Here is a 20,935-nt window from a genome sequence, read left to right as displayed (position 1 = left end):
CGAGCATTTATATTAATTAAAACCCATCTGCCGTTCATTAGGACAACTCACTAAGTGATCAAAATTCTTTTATAAATCAGCATTTTAAAACCCATCTGCCGTTTATTAGGACAACTCACTAAGTGATCAAAATTCTTTTATAAATCAGCAGTTTAAAACCCATCCGTCGTTTATTAGGACAACTCACTAAGTGATCAAAATTCTTTTATAAATGAGCAGTTTAAAACCCATCTGCCGTTTATTAGGACAACTCACTAAGTGATCAAAATTCTTTTATAAATCAGCATTTTAAAACCCATCTGCCGTTTATTAGGACAACTCACTAAGTGATCAAAATTCTTTTATAAATCAGCAGTTTAAAACCCATCTGCCGTTTATTAGAACAACTCACTAAGTGATCAAAATTATTTTATAAATCAGCAGTTTAAAACCCATCTGCCGTTTATTAGGACAACTCACTAAGTGATGAAAATTCTTTTATAAATGAGCATTTTAAAACCCATCCGCCGTTTATTAGGACAACTCACTAAGTGATCAAAATTCTTTTATAAATGAGCATTTTAAAACCCATCCGCCGTTTATTAGGACAACTCACTAAGTGATCAAAATTCTTTTTTATAAATGAGCAGTTTAAAACCCATCTGCCGTTTATTAGGACAACTCACTAAGTGATCAAAATTCTTTTATAAATCAGCATTTTAAAACCCATCTGCCGTTTATTAGGACAACTCACTAAGTGATCAAAATTCTTTTATAAATCAGCAGTTTAAAACCCATCTGCCGTTTATTAGAACAACTCACTAAGTGATCAAAATTATTTTATAAATCAGCAGTTTAAAACCCATCTGCCGTTTATTAGGACAACTCACTAAGTGATGAAAATTCTTTTATAAATGAGCATTTTAAAACCCATCCGCCGTTTATTAGGACAACTCACTAAGTGATCAAAATTCTTTTATAAATGAGCAGTTTAAAACCCATCCGCCGTTTATTAGGACAACTCACTAAGTGATCAAAATTCTTTTATAAATGAGCAGTTTAAAACCCATCCGCCGTTTATTAGGACAACTCACTAAGTGATCAAAATTCTTTTATAAATGAGCAGTTTAAAACCCATCCGCCGTTTATTAGGACAACTCACTAAGTGATCAAAATTCTTTTATAAATGAGCATTTTAAAACCCATCTGCCGTTTATTAGGACAACTCACTAAGTGATCAAAATTCTTTTATAAATCAGCAGTTTAAAACCCATCTGCCGTTTATTAGAACAACTCACTAAGTGATCAAAATTATTTTATAAATCAGCAGTTTAAAACCCATCTGCCGTTTATTAGGACAACTCACTAAGTGATGAAAATTCTTTTATAAATGAGCATTTTAAAACCCATCCGCCGTTTATTAGGACAACTCACTAAGTGATCAAAATTCTTTTATAAATGAGCAGTTTAAAACCCATCCGCCGTTTATTAGGACAACTCACTAAGTGATCAAAATTCTTTTATAAATGAGCAGTTTAAAACCCATCTGCCGTTTATTAGGACAACTCACTAAGTGATCAAAATTCTTTTATAAATCAGCATTTTAAAACCCATCTGCCGTTTATTAGGACAACTCACTAAGTGATCAAAATTCTTTTATAAATCAGCAGTTTAAAACCCATCTGCCGTTTATTAGAACAACTCACTAAGTGATCAAAATTATTTTATAAATCAGCAGTTTAAAACCCATCTGCCGTTTATTAGGACAACTCACTAAGTGATGAAAATTCTTTTATAAATGAGCATTTTAAAACCCATCCGCCGTTTATTAGGACAACTCACTAAGTGATCAAAATTCTTTTATAAATGAGCAGTTTAAAACCCATCCGCCGTTTATTAGGACAACTCACTAAGTGATCAAAATTCTTTTATAAATGAGCAGTTTAAAACCCATCCGCCGTTTATTAGGACAACTCACTAAGTGATCAAAATTCTTTTATAAATGAGCAGTTTAAAACCCATCCGCCGTTTATTAGGACAACTCACTAAGTGATCAAAATTCTTTTATAAATGAGCAGTTTAAAACCCATCTGCCGTTTATTAGGACAACTCACTAAGTGATCAAAATTCTTTTATAAATCAGCATTTTAAAACCCATCTGCCGTTTATTAGGACAACTCACTAAGTGATCAAAATTCTTTTATAAATCAGCAGTTTAAAACCCATCCGCCGTTTATTAGGACAACTCACTAAGTGATCAAAATTCTTTTATAAATGAGCAGTTTAAAACCCATCCGCCGTTTATTAGGACAACTCACTAAGTGATCAAAATTCTTTTATAAATGAGCAGTTTAAAACCCATCTGCCGTTTATTAGGACAACTCACTAAGTGATCAAAATTCTTTTATAAATCAGCAGTTTAAAACCCATCTGCCGTTTATTAGGACAACTCACTAAGTGATCAAAATTCTTTTATAAATCAGCAGTATTGTCATAACAACTTGCAACACACAAGATCTTGATATAATGTGAAACTTTAGTATTTTTTGGACAAATTCTTCATCTATGCGATAAATGTAAATCAAAAAGATCAGTGGTCCTAAGACACAGACAGCCCTGAGGTACCGGAAGAAAAATCGTAGTCATTTTATAATCATCAGATACAAGCTTTCTCTCAACTCAGGGGTCCTATCCTCATCCTAACATATAATCTTTTAGATGTCCTAATTTCCCCTTTTCACCAATGTACTTTATTTTTTATACGACCAGCCAATTTAAATTTTTTAAAATTGTGATGCATTTCTTTAATTTTACTTCATATACTGTTTGTAAACCAACCTATTTTTTTACTTGCAGCAACTATTTTATTTTTCTAAGGAATATATTTGTTTTGAAAACTAAAATATTTATATTTAAGTAATCTTTTCACATTTGATCAGTATCTTCAAATAATTCAGCTGCCCAACTAATAAACAATTGTTGTTGCATCCTTACAAAATTTACTTTTTTGTATTTTGGAATCAAAATATCATAATTCCTGATTTCCATATGCAGCAAAAACATCAAACTCAATACAGCAGTGATCACTTGTACCTAGGTGTTTCCCACTTAAACTTTTCTCACCCATATTTATATTAGAAGTTAACACTAAATCTAAACTAATATTAGTATCAGTAAGCCTTCTTTTAAACCAATAAAATTTACTACCTACACAACATCTGAATGCAATCTATTGCAAGGCCAACTACTCTGTTTGAAATTAAATAAACATTTATTAGCTGAAGACTACCTCACCTTACCTAAATCTATTTTTTTTGGTACTTTATATATTCATAATGTTATAATATATGATTTAAATTAAGAACCATGAAGATTTATCTGGGCGTTTGTTATTTTGAGTAAATTAAATTTATGGACACATTAGTGTAATGTCTTCTTCAAATATGTTTGTTATATTAACATGACAACTTAATGTGTTTTTTTAATTTTTTATAAGAAATCTGTAAGAAGCACGTTGTAATATGCAAGATAGAAGTGATATTTCTCTTGGACCAGAATCTACAATTTTTCTTATCTGTATCCAAGTTTCTTACCCTATATTATTTATTGACATATTTTACAGTAAGCTTTTAGGTGGTGGCATTGAAAGTATGGCAATTACAGAAGCGTTTGGAGAGTTCCGAACAGGAAAAACACAACTATCTCATACCATGTGTGGTAAGTAGATGAAATAAAACACACAACTATCTCATACCATGTGTGGTAAGTAGATGAAATAAAACACACAACTATCTCATACCTTGTGTGGTAAGTAGATGAAATAAAACACACAACTATCTTATACCATGTGTGGTAAGTAGATAAAATAAAACACACAACTATCTCATACCATGTGTGGTAAGTAGATGAAATAAAACACACAACTTTCTCATACCTTGTGTGGTAAGTAGATGAAATAAAACACACAACTATCTCATACCATGTGTGGTAAGTAGATTAAATAAAACACACAACTATCTCATACCTTGTGTGGTAAGTCGATGAAATAAAACACACAACTATCTCATACCTTGTGTGGTAATTAGATGAAATAAAACACACAACTATCTCATACCTTGTGTGGTAAGTAGATGAAATAAAACACACAACTATCTCATACCATGTGTGGTAAGTAGATGAAATAAAACACACAACTATCTCATACCTTGTGTGGTAAGTAGATGAAATAAAACACACAACTATCTCATACCATGTGTGGTAAGTAGATAAAATAAAATACACAACTATCTCATACCATGTGTGGTAAATAGATGAAATAAAACACACAACTATCTCATACCTTGTGTGGTAAGTAGATGAAATAAAACACACAACTATCTCATACCATGTGTGGTAAGTAGATGAAATAAAACACACAACTATCTCATACCATATGTGGTAAGTAGATGAAATAAAACACACAACTATCTCATACCATGTGTGGTAAGTAGATGAAATAAAACACACAACTATCTCATACCTTGTGTTGTAAGTCGATGAAATAAAACACACAACTATCTCATACCATGTGTGGTAAGTAGATGAAATAAAACACACAACTTTCTCATACCTTGTGTGGTAAGTAGATGAAATAAAACACACAACTATCTCATACCATGTGTGGTAAGTAGATTAAATAAAACACACAACTATCTCATACCTTGTGTGGTAATTCGATGAAATAAAACACACAACTATCTCATATCTTGTGTGGTAAGTCGATGAAATAAAACACACAACTATCTCATACCATGTGTGGTAAGTAGATGAAATAAAACACACAACTATCTCATACCTTGTGTGGTAAGTAGATGAAATAAAACACACAACTATCTCATACCATGTGTGGTAAGTAGATGAAATAAAACACACAACTATCTCATACCATGTGTGGTAAGTAGATGAAATAAAACACACAACTATCTCATACCTTGTGTGGTAAGTAGATGAAATGAAACACACAACTATCTCATACCTTGTGTGGTAAGTCGATGAAATAAAACACACAACTATCTCATACCTTGTGTGGTAAGTCGATGAAATAAAACACACAATTATCTCATGCCTTGTGTGGTAAGTCGATGAAATAAAACACACAACTATCTCATACCTTGTGTGGTAAGTCGATGAAATAAAACACACAACTATCTCATACCATGTGTGGTAAGTAGATGAAATAAAACACACAACTATCTCATACCTTGTGTGGTAAGTAGATGAAATAAAACACACAACTATCTCATACCATGTGTGGTAAGTAGATGAAATAAAACACACAACTATCTCATACCATGTGTGGTAAGTAGATGAAATAAAACACACAACTATCTCATACCTTGTGTGGTAAGTAGATGAAATAAAACACACAACTATCTCATACCTTGTGTGGTAAGTCGATGAAATAAAACACACAACTATCTCATACCTTGTGTGGTAAGTCGATGAAATAAAACACACAATTATCTGATGCCTTGTGTGGTAAGTCGATGAAATAAAACACACAACTATCTCATACCTTGTGTGGTAAGTCGATGAAATAAAACACACAACTATCTCATACCATGTGTGGTAAGTAGATGAAATAAAACACACAACTATCTCATACCATGTGTGGTAAGTCGATGAAATAAAACACACAACTATCTCATACCATGTGTGGTAAGTCGATGAAATAAAACACACAACTATCTCATACCATGTGTGGTAAGTAGATGAAATAAAACACACAACTATCTCATACCATGTGTGGTAAGTAGATGAAATAAAACACACAACTATCTCATACCTTGTGTGGTAAGTCGATGAAATATAACACACAACTATCTCATACCATGTGTGGTAAGTAGATAAAATAAAACACACAACTATCTCATACCATGTTTGGTAAGTAGATAAAATAAAACACACAACTATCTCATACCATGTGTGGTAAGTAGATGAAATAAAACACACAACTATCTCATACCATGTGTGGTAATTCGATGAAATAAAACACACAACTATCTCATACCTTGTGTGGTAAGTCGATGAAATAAAACACACAACTATCTCATACCTTGTGTGGTAAGTAGATGAAATAAAACACACAACTTTCTCATACCATGTGTGGTAAGTAGATGAAATAAAACACACAACTATCTCATACCATGTGTGGTAAGTAGATGAAATAAAACACACAACTATCTCATACCATGTGTGGTAAATAGATGAAATGAAACACACCACTACCTCCAATAGTTTTATGTAAACTGTGGATGCTGTGTTTTATAACAAATGTTTTTAACATGATGAAGACTTTATTTGCTAACATGATTAAGACTTTATTTACTAACATGATGAAGACTTTATTTGCTAACATGATGAAGACTTTATTTGCTAACATGATGAAGACTTTATTTACTAACATGATGAAGACTTTATTTACTCTTGGTTACAGTTTATCAACTTGTATTTCCAATACAGATGTTAAAATTTTTATTCTATTGGATCGATAATTGTGTAACTATATCATAGTCTATGACACGTTTAAAACCATTGTAAGAAATTAGAACCTTAAGTGTGTCGATTTTCACCAACTAGATAAATTTTATGATTATTAAGGGGTCTAGAAGTTATAAATTATTTACATTTTCCCTGAATTCGTTAATGTTCGAATACTATTATTGTGGTAGGACTAAGACTTGATATAAATAAGTTAGACGATTCTGACTATTTAATAACAATTAAATTTCTGATTAGAGTTTTATATTTGTGTTGGGAGAAGTAATGAAATATTTTTACGTTGTATAATTTTTCCCTAAACACTGTAAATTAATAGAAAATCACCTTTAATAATTTAGATTATTACAATGAACGAGAAATATTAAAGATTTTGTATATTTAGTTATTTCAATAAGTAAATTTAGAGATCTAGAACGCTTTTATCCGGGGTTCGATTCCACCTGGTGGATATAGCAGATAGCTGAAAACAATTAGCAGCTCACTTGGTATTCCTATTTATGGTTAAATGAAACCATAAACAAATCCATTCTCCATACTTCATAGATGCACACTAACATAATTTAAGTTCAATTAACTTGTGTAATCGCAGGAGACGTTACTGTAGCGTTTGTACTAATATAATATAAACTGGTGTGAGCAAATTGATTTGTGTTTCTTAAGATTTAATATTATTGAGATGTGTTTATTTTTCTTGTATGTGGTAGTTACTTGCCAGCTGCCTGGAGCTAATGGATATCCTGGCGGAAAAGCTATTTTTATTGATACAGAAAACACATTGTATCCTTCTGTCAAGTACCTAACTACTTGTGTGTTTTATTTCTGTAGAGTTAGAAGTGCGTGCTGACTGTGAATATCTTAAAAATTACTCGTTTGGTTTTTTTAATTTCGCCCAAAGCTACACGAGGGCTGTTTGCACTAGCCTTTCCTAATTTAGCAGTGTAAGACTAGAGGAAAGTAAGCTAGTCATCACCACCCACCGCCAATTCTTGATCTACTCTTTCACCAAAGAATAGAGGGATTTACCATCACATTATACGCCCCCACGGCTGAACAGGCGAGCATGTTTGGTGTGACTGGGGTTCAAACCCGCGACCCTCAGATGACGAGTCGAGCGCCCTAACAACCTGGCAATGCCGGGTCAAAATTACTCGTTGTGAAGAAACTAAATTTTGCCAGAACCACATAGATAATATAAGCTTGTTCCTGTTGTTCACTTTACGAAACGCTCAGGTTTTGTATTTTTCGTCTTAAATTAAGTTCTGTTCACGACTTTGTGTTGCTTCTCTCTTGTTACTTGACCTGTTCTATTTTGTAATAAGAATATAATAGATTTTGATCTACGCCACCGACGAGAACATTCGCGCAGTACTAGAGCAAACCCTGAGTTAACATATTATTTATACTACGCCTTTGATGTATGTCACACCTTATTGTAGCTAATGGATAGACTGCTATGAATAATATATTAATCGGAAGTTTGTGTGACAACACATCACATTAAAACTAACAATAAACTGACCAGTAAATATGTAATAACACTATTAACATTACTGGCATTGTTCAATTAGAAAACATGATGTCTTACTATCAGAAAACAAACTAGTCTAGAGATGACGAACCTTTTTGAGAGTGTGTGCCCAAATTGGGAATAATCTTCTGAAAAACTTCTCTCACGTGCCAAGATAATTTTAGCGGCAGATTATCATTTGTTATTATTCTGGGTTATTTTAAATGAAACATCTTTAGGAATTACATGTTATTAATAACTGTAGTAATTCACAAGAATATAATTAATGAATTATTAACAATAATTATGGAGTCCTCTTGTTTATTATCGCTTGTTCATTGTTTTACTATTAACAGAAAACATTTTGTCTAATGATAAGCTGTGGTTCATATTATGTAACATAAAAAATTATAAACCAAGGAAAGGAAAATACAAATATTTTACTCTTGGTGCTACTGCACCAACGATGACACATTTTATATGAGGCTTATGTTTTGTTCTTTAGAGAGCTATACTGCAGCAGCAGTTTCATCAACAAGTCTATTCATATAATTACACTTTACCAAGTTCATCACTGAAAATAATGATTCACATAAATATGTTGATGAAAATACTGTTAATACTGCTATTGTAACATTGAAAAATACTGTTAATACTGCTAATGTAACATTGTAAAATACTGTTAATACTGCTATTCTAACATTGTAAAATACTGTTAATACTACTATTGTAACATTTAAAATATTGTTAATACTGCTATTGTAACATTGTAAAATACTGTTAATACTGCAATTGTAACATTGAAAAATACTGTTAATACTGCTATTGTAACATTGTAAAATAGTGTTAATACTGCTATTGTAACATTGTAAAATACTGTTAATACTGCTATTGTAACATTGAAAAATACTGTTAATACTGCTATTGTAACATTGTAAAATACTGTTAATACTGCTATTGTAACATTGAAAAATACTGTTAATACTGCTATTGTAACATTTTTCAGACATTCAAAAGTTTCAAGAATAGAATTCCAGAGTTCGAGAACCTCATTTCTGTGTTATTCCGGTCACTGACTGATTTATTAATACTTTCTAGTTCAGCTCTTAAGTTGAAAAATTTTTGAATCCAAATTGAGCTGCTCTGTAAATCAATCAGTTGTATTTCAAAATTATTCAAGCCAATCCACTGCAACGTTTCCAAATTCAGTTTGTCTAACGTTACACTGTCTGCATACTTTATGAATTTCTCAGTTTCTTCATATAACCTGAACTTATTAAATCTTAAAGAAAATTGTTCAAAAGTTGAATTAATGATGCTTGATAATTGCATTTGAAAACTCCGAATATATATTCTCTCATGAATTTCAAAACCTATCACGTGTTTTTTAGGTTTGGGAAGTATTTAAAAGTGCCTTTGTAAAATCACGTTTAAAATTTTCAGTTGGATTTCAAAAGCTTTTATGTTATCAAACATAACATTGAGTGTTTTACCAGATCCCTGCAACTTGATGTTCGAGTCACTTAAATGTGAGGAGAAATCTGTAAGAAACATCAATCAACAAATTTACACATCAGATAATTCTTTAAAAGAAATTTCTTCATTTGTCAAAAACGGACAAATTTCATCCAAACACTCAACAAATCGTTTAAAGACAGCACACCTACTTAGCCAACGAACATTGTCGTACATAAGTAGTCCTGTGTACACCGAATCTGCCACTCTCAATAAATTCTGAAATTGTCTTTTTTTTTCAAATCATGCGCAGAAATAAACTTAACTTTTTTGGTTTTCATCACTTTTTCAAGCTCCTTAAAACCACCTTTTGCATACAAAGCATCCTCGTGTATAATACAATGAAAGCCTACCAGTGAATGTCCAACACATTTTGCAAACAGATTTACAAAACCTGTTTATGCTGGGCGCACCATCAGTTATCACGGAAACTATTTTTGAAAGGTTAACCTGTCAATTGGATAATTCGTTTACTGCTGCCTTACATATTTCAGCCCCTGTGGTATGTTCAGTTAACGTTGCCTAGTTAACCAGTTCTTCGCAAATTTCATCAGTAATAATGGCTAGCCTAGCTGACGATGTAACATCAGTGCTCTCATCAAGAGAAATGGAAAGGAACTTACATGAACCACTATCTTTTGTTAGTTGTTCTGCTGTGTTTTCATCTTTAATATTTTATCTTTTACTGTGTTTCTACTCACTGTAGATTGCTTAATGCATTGAATATTCATTTATTTTTTTGGAAAACCGTCAAAACGGAAAGAAGCACATTCTAGTCATGATTCTTAAATAAATTCATCACTAAGTGATTTTTCTTGTTGATTAATAATATTTGAAATCTTAAAACTAGCAGAAACTAAGTTGGACTACCTGAAACAGATTTCATCAAAACATTTGACTTCATGTTGTTGTTGACTTTTCTCGAGAAATGTGTTATTTTTGTTCTTATTTACTCTTATCACAAAATCATTTATGAACAGTTTCGTAATGCTGCTTTACAAAGGAAGCCCTGCGCACCACTATAAGATACATAATACTTTATCACACTTTTTGATTGTGTCAACTCTTTCAGTCCACGATTCTTGAACATCTCTGCTCCTCCTTCGATTTGAACGTTTTTGTTTCTTTGCTGGTTCAGCTGACATTCTGACAAGCTGAAAAGGGTAAATACAATTTAAGAATGTGTCACCAATTATTTAAATACGATAATTTAACTTATCGAAACAGCAGGTGACAGTTTATGTCATTGATATAAAAATAAATCTATAATTAACTAACTGATGAAACATATACGCATGCCACGTCAAATAACATAATTTTGACATATATTTACTGTGAGAAAATAAATGTATATTTACCGTTATTATCACTAAATATTAAATATTCACTCAGAAACAACAGAAGAAAAATATAAGCAAAGCGAAGCCAATACTAACAGTTTAGTTCTATTTTTACTGAAATACTTGTGTGTACACTGGGTCTGCGAGAAATTCAAAAGCGTATCATCTGATGCCACATGTTCAAACAATCGCAAAGCTGGCGTCAAAACGGCATGAAATGTCTCCTGTGAACATTTCTCACTGCTCTCGGGTTGGAAAGAAAAATTATTTTTCCTGCATTTAGCAATAATGATAATCATTATATATATATTTATTTATTATGAGTTAGCGTTAGGGTTTAAAGAATCAAGGGGCGGCACTGCATGCCTTGTGCCAGAAAAATGTTTTCGCGTACCACATTGGGAACGCGTGCCATAAGTTCGCTAACAATGAACGAGTGTAAGCTCAGAAGATATTACAGTCGTATGTGTACTAGATTAATGGAAGCTGGCATGAGTAAATTGAGATGTGTGTGTTAAGTGTTTAATATTACTTAGTTGTGTTTCTTTTTGTTATGTGATTATGGTAGTAAAATGTTACAGTTGTTTTTAAGTATTAACATTGTTTTTATTTACCTTCGTTTTCTTGTTTTTAAAACATGAGGTCAGTGATTTAAATAAAATAAGTGGTGTGCAACTATTATTTAACTGTAAATAGTATCAGTTTTGCTTTGGTTGAATGAGGAAGTGAACGTTCTTGTCTTCGTGGCCATAAAGATACCAAGACATTGCACCAATAGAATTTTGGCTGTAGGGAATCTTCAAAGGGAAAACCTATAAATAAACGTTTATTTTTTCATGGCTGGAAAGATTCCAAACATCGCACCAATATATTTATGCTTTACGGAGTCTTCAAAGACAAAACGTTGTTTGGTTTTAGTTTTATGTGTAAAAGCTGTTTGGTTTTAGTTTTAAGTGTAAAAAGTTATTTTGTTCTAGTTTTAAGTGTAAAAAACATTTGGTTTCAATTTTAAGTGTAATAAGCTGTTTGGTTTTAGTTTTATGTGTAAAAAGTTGTTTGGTTTTAGTTTTAAGTGTAAAAAGTTGTTTGGTTTTAGTTTTACGTGTAAAAAGTTGTTTTGGTATAGTTTTAAGTGTAAAAAGGTGTTTCGTTTTAGTTTTACGTGTAAAAAGTTGTTTTGTTATAGTTTTAAGTGTAAAAAGGTGTTTGGTTTTATTTTTAAGTGTAAAACGTTGTTTTGTTATAGTTTTAAGTGTAAAAAGGTGTTTGGTTTTATTTTTGAGTGTAAAACGTTGTTTGGTTTTGGTTTTAAGTGAAAAAAGTTATTTTGTTCTAGTTTTAAGTGTAAAAAACATTTGGTTTCAATTTTAAGTGTAATAAGCTGTTTAGTTTTAGTTTTATGTGTAAAAAGTTGTTTTGGTATAGTTTTAAGTGTAAAAAGGTGTTTCGTTTTAGTTTTACGTGTAAAAAGTTGTTTTGTTATAGTTTTAAGTGTAAAAAGGTGTTTGGTTTTATTTTTAAGTGTAAAACGTTGTTTGGTTTTGGTTTTAAGTGTAAAAAGTTGTTTTGTTATAGTTTTACGTGGAAAAAGGTGTTTGGTTTTAGTTTTACGTGTAAAAAAGTTGTTTTGTTATAATTTTAAGTGTAAAAAGGTGTTTGGTTTTAGTTTTAAGTGTAAAAATTGTTTTGTTATAGTTGTAAGTGTAAAAAGGTGTTTCGTTTTAGTTTTACGTGTAAAAAGTTGTTTTGTTATAGTTTTAAGTGTAAAAAGGTATTTGGTTTTAGTTTTAAGTGTAAAACGTTTGGTTTTAGTTTTAAGTGTAAAAAGTTATTTTGTTCTAGTTTTAAGTGTAAAACATTTGGTTTTCAATTTTAAGTGTAATAAGTTGTTTGGTTTTAGTTTTATGTGTAAAAGTTGTTTGGTTTAGTTTTAATGTAAAAGTTGTTTGGTTTTAGTTTACGTGTAAAAGTTGTTTTCATATAGTTTTAAGTGTAAAAGGTGTTTCGTTTTAGTTTTACGTGTAAAAAAGTTGTTTTATTATAGTTTTAAGTGTAAAAGGTGTTTGGTTTTATTTTAAGTGTAAAACGTTGTTTTGTTATAGTTTTAAGTGTAAAAGGTGTTTGGTTTTATTTTTAAGTGTAAAAAGGTGTTTGGTTTTATTTTTAAGTGTAAAACGTTGTTTTGTTATAGTTTTAAGTGTAAAAAGGTGTTTGGTTTTATTTTTAAGTGTAAAACGTTGTTTGGTTTTGATTTTAAGTGTAAAAAGTTGTTTTGTTTTAGTTTTAAGTGTAAAAAATTGTTTTGTTATAGTTGTAAGTGTAAAAGGTGTTTCGTTTTAGTTTTACGTGTAAAGTTGTTTTTTGTTATAGTTTTAAGTGTAAAAGGTGTTTGGTTTTAGTTTTAAGTGTAAAACGTTTGGTTTTAGTTTTAAGTGTAAAACGTTGTTTGGTGTTAGTTTTAAGTGTAAAAAGTTATTTTGTTCTAGTTTTAAGTGTAAAAACATTTGGTTTCAATTTTAAGTGTAATAAGTTGTTTGGTTTTAGTTTTATGTGTAAAAAGTTGTTTGGTTTTAGTTTTAAGTGTAAAAAGTTGTTTGGTTTTAGTTTTACGTGTAAAAAGTTGTTTGGTTTTAGTTTTACGTGTAAAAAGTTGTTTTGGTATAGTTTTAAGTGTAAAAAGGTGTTTCGTTTTAGTTTTACGTGTAAAAAGTTGTTTTGTTATAGTTTTAAGTGTAAAAAGGTGTTTGGTTTTATTTTTAAGTGTAAAACGTTGTTTTGTTATAGTTTTAAGTGTAAAAAGGTGTTTGGTTTTATTTTTAAGTGTAAAACGTTGTTTGGTTTTGGTTTTAAGTGTAAAAAGTTGTTTTGTTATAGTTTTACGTGGAAAAAGGTGTTTGGTTTTAGTTTTACGTGTAAAAGTTGTTTTGTTATAATTTTAAGTGTAAAAAGGTGTTTGGTTTTAGTTTTAAGTGTAAAAAATTGTTTTGTTATAGTTGTAAGTGTAAAAAGGTGTTTCGTTTTAGTTTTACGTGTAAAAAGTTGTTTTGTTATAGTTTTAAGTGTAAAAAGGTGTTTGGTTTTAGTTTTAAGTGTAAAACGTTGTTTGGTTTTAGTTTTAAGTGTAAAAAGTTATTTTGTTCTAGTTTTAAGTGTAAAAACATTTGGTTTCAATTTTAAGTGTAATAAGTTGTTTGGTTTTAGTTTTATGTGTAAAAAGTTGTTTGGTTTTAGTTTTAAGTGTAAAAGTTGTTTGGTATAGTTTTAAGTGTAAAAGGTGTTTCGTTTTAGTTTTACGTGTAACAAGTTGTTTTGTTATAGTTTTAAGTGTAAAAAGGTGTTTGGTTTTATTTTTAAGTGTAAAACGTTGTTTTGTTATAGTTTTAAGTGTAAAAAGGTGTTTGGTTTTATTTTTAAGTGTAAAACGTTGTTTGGTTTTGGTTTTAAGTGTAAAAAGTTGTTTTGTTATAGTTTTACGTGGAAAAAGGTGTTTGGTTTTAGTTTTACGTGTAAAAGTTGTTTTGTTATAATTTTAAGTGTAAAAAGGTGTTTGGTTTTAGTTTTAAGTGTAAAATTGTTTTATTATAGTTGTAAAAGTGTAAAAGGTGTTTCGTTTTAGTTTTACGTGTAAAAAGTTGTTTTGTTATAGTTTTAAGTGTAAAAAGGTGTTTGGTTTTAGTTTTAAGTGTAAAACGTTTGGTTTTAGTTTTAAGTGTAAAACGTTGTTTGGTTTTAGTTTTAAGTGTAAAAAGGTGTTTGGTTTTAGTTTTAAGTGTAAAAACATTTGGTTTCAATTTTAAGTGTAATAAGTTGTTTGGTTTTAGTTTTATGTGTAAAAAGTTGTTTGGTTTTAGTTTTAAGTGTAAAAAGTTGTTTGGTTTTAGTTTTACGTGTAAAAAGTTGTTTTGGTATAGTTTTAAGTGTAAAAAGGTGTTTCGTTTTAGTTTTACGTGTAAAAAGTTGTTTTGTTATAGTTTTAAGTGTAAAAAGGTGTTTGGTTTTATTTTTAAGTGTAAAACGTTGTTTTGTTATAGTTTTAAGTGTAAAAAGGTGTTTGGTTTTATTTTTAAGTGTAAAACGTTGTTTGGTTTTGGTTTTAAGTGTAAAAAGTTGTTTTGTTATAGTTTTACGTGGAAAAAGGTGTTTGGTTTTAGTTTTACGTGTAAAAGTTGTTTTGTTATAATTTTAAGTGTAAAAAGGTGTTTGGTTTTAGTTTTAAGTGTAAAAAATTGTTTTGTTATAGTTGTAAGTGTAAAAAGGTGTTTCGTTTTAGTTTTACGTGTAAAAAGTTGTTTTGTTATAGTTTTAAGTGTAAAAAGGTGTTTGGTTTTAGTTTTAAGTGTAAAACGTTTAGTTTTAGTTTTAAGTGTAAAACGTTGTTTGGTTTTAGTTTTAAGTGTAAAAAGTTATTTTGTTCTAGTTTTAAGTGTAAAAACATTTGGTTTCAATTTTAAGTGTAATAAGTTGTTTGGTTTTAGTTTTATGTGTAAAAAGTTGTTTGGTTTTAGTTTTAAGTGTAAAAGTTGTTTTGGTATAGTTTTAAGTGTAAAAGGTGTTTCGTTTTAGTTTTACGTGTAACAAGTTGTTTTGTTATAGTTTTAAGTGTAAAAAGGTGTTTGGTTTTATTTTTAAGTGTAAAACGTTGTTTTGTTATAGTTTTAAGTGTAAAAAGGTGTTTGGTTTTATTTTTAAGTGTAAAACGTTGTTTGGTTTTGGTTTTATGTGTAAAAAGTTGTTTTGTTATAGTTTTACGTGGAAAAAGGTGTTTGGTTTTAGTTTTACGTGTAAAAGTTGTTTTGTTATAATTTTAAGTGTAAAAAGGTGTTTGGTTTTAGTTTTAAGTGTAAAAATTGTTTTGTTATAGTTGTAAGTGTAAAAAGGTGTTTCGTTTTAGTTTTACGTGTAAAAAGTTGTTTTGTTATAGTTTTAAGTGTAAAAAGGTGTTTGGTTTTAGTTTTAAGTGTAAAACGTTTGGTTTTAGTTTTAAGTGTAAAACGTTGTTTGGTTTTAGTTTTAAGTGTAAAAAGGTGTTTGGTTTTAGTTTTAAGTGTAAAAACATTTGGTTTCAATTTTAAGTGTAATAAGTTGTTTGGTTTTAGTTTTATGTGTAAAAAGTTGTTTGGTTTTAGTTTTAAGTGTAAAAAGTTGTTTGGTTTTAGTTTTACGTGTAAAAAGTTGTTTTGGTATAGTTTTAAGTGTAAAAAGGTGTTTCGTTTTAGTTTTACGTGTAAAAAGTTGTTTTGTTATAGTTTTAAGTGTAAAAAGGTGTTTGGTTTTATTTTTAAGTGTAAAACGTTGTTTTGTTATAGTTTTAAGTGTAAAAAGGTGTTTGGTTTTATTTTTAAGTGTAAAACGTTGTTTGGTTTTGGTTTTAAGTGTAAAAAGTTGTTTTGTTATAGTTTTACGTGGAAAAAGGTGTTTGGTTTTAGTTTTACGTGTAAAAGTTGTTTTGTTATAATTTTAAGTGTAAAAAGGTGTTTGGTTTTAGTTTTAAGTGTAAAAAATTGTTTTGTTATAGTTGTAAGTGTAAAAAGGTGTTTCGTTTTAGTTTTACGTGTAAAAAGTTGTTTTGTTATAGTTTTAAGTGTAAAAAGGTGTTTGGTTTTAGTTTTAAGTGTAAAACGTTTAGTTTTAGTTTTAAGTGTAAAACGTTGTTTGGTTTTAGTTTTAAGTGTAAAAAGTTATTTTGTTCTAGTTTTAAGTGTAAAAACATTTGGTTTCAATTTTAAGTGTAATAAGTTGTTTGGTTTTAGTTTTATGTGTAAAAAGTTGTTTGGTTTTAGTTTTAAGTGTAAAAAGTTGTTTTGGTATAGTTTTAAGTGTAAAAAGGTGTTTCGTTTTAGTTTTACGTGTAACAAGTTGTTTTGTTATAGTTTTAAGTGTAAAAAGGTGTTTGGTTTTATTTTTAAGTGTAAAACGTTGTTTTGTTATAGTTTTAAGTGTAAAAAGGTGTTTGGTTTTATTTTTAAGTGTAAAACGTTGTTTGGTTTTGGTTTTAAGTGTAAAAAGTTGTTTTGTTATAGTTTTACGTGGAAAAAGGTGTTTGGTTTTAGTTTTACGTGTAAAAGTTGTTTTGTTATAATTTTAAGTGTAAAAAGGTGTTTGGTTTTAGTTTTAAGTGTAAAAATTGTTTTGTTATAGTTGTAAGTGTAAAAAGGTGTTTCGTTTTAGTTTTACGTGTAAAAAGTTGTTTTGTTATAGTTTTAAGTGTAAAAAGGTGTTTGGTTTTAGTTTTAAGTGTAAAACGTTTGGTTTTAGTTTTAAGTGTAAAACGTTGTTTGGTTTTAGTTTTAAGTGTAAAAAGGTGTTTGGTTTTAGTTTTAAGTGTAAAACGTTTTTTACATTCTGAAAATAACTGATAAACTCGAGGTTGGAAGACTCATTGACAGCTGTCCAGAAGAGATTATGATTACAATAATTTCATTTAAAAATGTGTTAGGTATACTGCGGCAATTTTGAAACCCGATATAACATGTCTGGACTTTCCTGAATAAAACTTATAATTCACAAAGTGCACCTGGTGAAATATATATTTGGATGTTGTTTTAAGAATGGAGTTTCTTTAGAGCCACTTTATAGAATAATGGTGCTTACACTAACTTTTATACACCACCCCTCATCCTGCTGCTTACACTAACTTTTAAACCCCACCCCTCCTCCCGGTGCTTACACTAACGTTTATACTTTTACCCCTCCTCCTGGTGCTTACACTAACTTTTATACACCACCCCTCATCCTGCTGCTTACACTAACTTTTAAACCCCACCCCTCCTCCTGGTGCTTACACAAACTTTTATACTCCACCCCTCCTCCTAGTGCTTACACTAACGTTTATACCCCCACCCCTTCTCCTGGTGCTTACACTAACGTTTATACTTTTACCCCTCCTCCTGGTGCTTACACAAACTTTTATACCCCACCCCTCTTCCTGGTGCTCACACAAACTTTTATACCCCACCCCTCCTCCTGGTGCTTACACTAACTTTTATACACCATCCCTCATCCTGGTGCTTACACTAACGTTTCTACCCCCACCCCTCCTCCTGGTGCTTACGCTAACTTTTATACCTCACCCCCCCTCCTTTTCCAGTCCTTTCTGAACATATGTTTTGTATATTTTTCTCATTACGTATATAATCTATTTGTGTTTATATCGTTTATTTAATTTTCACCTGTTAATAGAAATTGTAGTTTCTATATTACATTATAGTAGTAAACTTTACAGTAGTTTTTAATACTTTGGTTTTAAACTTCTACTTTCAGGTACAATTCAAATGTTGCTATACTCATACTATTTGTTAATATACTCATACTATCTGTTAATATGCTAATACTATCCGTTAATATACTCATACTATCCGTTCTCTCATCTAGGGGACGGCCCCACAGCTTTAGAAGACACGTTATAGAACCTTTTGATAAAAGTCATAATATATGCGAATAAAATCACATGAGAAATTATAAAAAACAACAACCTCAACATTGTTCACAAATTGCCGGATAAACAAATGGATATAATGAAACAGAACACGAGCAAATCTTTTGTTATTTCCCTTTTTCCGTCGAATTAAAGATTAGTACAGATGTAGAGTGGTAAATTATTCAGTATTCACAAACTCCCCAGAGGCATAGCGGATGTCTTTGTACTTACGATGCTAACTCTATTTTTATCACATGTGTGACTTTCACACTTGTTTGTTTCCTTTTATCCTATATTTCGTATCGTGAAGTCACCTGGAAACTACTTTTATCGGATTTGTGACTTTCACACTTGTTTGTTTTCTGTTTTTCTATATCCCACAGCGTGAAATCACGTGATTCTTTTTCTTGTTAAAGTAGGTCTTCTCGACGCTTTTCTTCTTTGTGTGTGTGTGTGTGTTTTATCTTCAAAACATGGTTTAGGCCACTTAATGTAGTCACTACGATTTCCCTTATCTATGTAGTTTCATTTTGAAAAATGTTAATTTTTATTCGTCAAATCTAGTTTTATGTGTGTTTTTATTTTCAAGAAGTTCAGTGAAGTGTCAAAACATTTTTAAGTTTAAGTTGGGGTCTGATTCAGCCAATTGAAAACCTTGAAAATATCGTAATTAATTTTTCAATTTAGTTCAGTAAAGTCTAACGACAAATATACTCACAGTTACTAAAGTATCTGTACCTTAACATTTTACCAGTCGACCTGATAGGTTAAAGGATATTGCTGACCGGTTTAACCTGGACCATAATGCCATGTTGGAGAACATTTTGTATACAAGGGCTTTTACGAGTGAGTACTTAAGCTTTGTTACATAAAGTTATTTGGTATTACGGTACGACAAAGTTAAGCAACTGTGTAGATTGGAATAGAGTGATTACAGTTCTAAATTATGTAGACTAGCTGAGGATACCCGGTGAGGAAGCTAACACCTTAAAATAATAATGTTAGGTAATGCCGTTTTTTTGTTATTAAATTCCTAGTGCTCTCATTAGATGCTAATTTCATATTCGTATTTTGACTTATTTAACTTATTACGAACTTTCGTCTTTCAATTCAAAGACAGAAGTCTTTAAAAAAAAGGTGTAAAGATATCCTGTTTAAGTTCTTTTTATCCCACCTTCTCCTGGTAAAATCCTAAGATTAGATGACCTATGTACACTTTCTGAAAGTTTCCAGTTACCACGAAAAAAAATTATGGTAAACGAAGCAGCCAGTTGTGGGTGATGAAAGCCAAAACTCTATTAAAATGTGAATGTGTTCTGTTTCACGAGCTGTCTATCCTTCTTCAGAGACAAAACTGAAGAAGACAACCAGGTTTTAGTTACACTACAAAACATTATGGTGACGGGTGCTTACACAAACGTGATGAATCATCCTTGTAGTGACATGACCAAAAGGAAAATTTTTTGAGATAAATCCAAGCTGAAGAAATTAGTATGTGTAAGTTTTAAACTACCTTATGTTTTGACCAATGTCCTAACAAACGCTGAAGATAAGTGTGATACTAATTACCCATCAAGATGTACGTTGATGTTGTAGTAGTGTCTTACCCTGTATCAGAAATGTTAATTTTGATTGTGGTTTTACTGGTAACCGCTTACACACTGGAGTGGTCAATGTATAGAATCCTAAAGCTTCATTGGAAACATTTCTCGTTATCCTGCTGCTCACACGATAAAACCAAAGCACTTTCTTTTCTATAGTATGTCATATTTTCAACATTTGAAGCCCTGGAAGGAAAAGGGCCTAGAATATTTGTATGACATTATCTAATGCTACTTTAGCATTAGACAGAATACGTAAGATGTGATCCATTAAAGTCTAGAACAACATGTCACCTTATTTATAATCACAGAAGACCACTGGAAAGTTGAGTGAAAACTATAAAACCTCACAGAAACTTCCAGATCATGTTAGTGCATTGTTTCACTGTGGTTGAAAAACTGTGTGCAGTGCAAATTAGTTAATGTAACTACAAGCGTTAGTTCAGTGCAAGGCGGAAATAGGTTAAAAGTTAAATGCAGTTAGTGTGAGAGATTAACTGCTACATATTTATTTGAATATTGATGTTTGTGTCAGTTAAACATATATTTATAAATACACGTAATTTATGGTGTTAAATGTGTATTGCGAGTTCCTCGTTTGTACAGCGGTAAATCTACAGACTTATAATACTAAGATCCGGGGTTCAATTCTTTTTTGTGGACACAGCAGATAGCCCGATGTGGCTTTGCTATAAGAAAACACACTCACTGCACTGCGGAATCACCGCCTATTCATTAAAGTTGTAGAAGGTTCTCGAATGTAAGAATGAACAATGCATATATGTATGTAAATGTCAGTGGTGTCGCCTTATCTGAAATGTTTAGAATCTGTTTAATGTTTATAAACCAATGTGATGCGACAAGAGACGGTATATATTGTTAATTTGACACAGCTGCCATACTATAAACCTTCGCAGATATAACTGTGATTATTGCTTATTCGTTTGGAACTTCAGATATTGACCAGGAACGTCGAAAGACTTCAAACATTACAAATCCTTTAACTTCGGCGGATTAGCATCGGATGTTAATATTT

At 30.6% G+C, this 20,935-nt stretch overlaps 1 protein-coding gene across 1 annotated transcript in view; it reads left to right on the top strand.

The window, feature by feature from the left end:
* Positions 1 to 20,935, top strand: part of LOC143238164 (meiotic recombination protein DMC1/LIM15 homolog) — a 29,715-nt gene that overhangs the window by 3,780 nt on the left and 5,000 nt on the right. Inside the window, exons 6-8 of the mRNA XM_076478151.1 lie at positions 3,602 to 3,696; positions 7,224 to 7,296; positions 19,053 to 19,144. Coding sequence (XP_076334266.1) covers positions 3,602 to 3,696; positions 7,224 to 7,296; positions 19,053 to 19,144 — 260 coding nt within the window. The remainder of the gene's footprint in view (positions 1 to 3,601; positions 3,697 to 7,223; positions 7,297 to 19,052; positions 19,145 to 20,935) is intronic.

This window comes from Tachypleus tridentatus, chromosome 13 (genome assembly GCF_004210375.1).
Source record: "Tachypleus tridentatus isolate NWPU-2018 chromosome 13, ASM421037v1, whole genome shotgun sequence".
NCBI lineage: Eukaryota > Metazoa > Arthropoda > Merostomata > Xiphosura > Limulidae > Tachypleus > Tachypleus tridentatus.
This window is presented reverse-complemented; position numbering and strand designations above follow the sequence as displayed.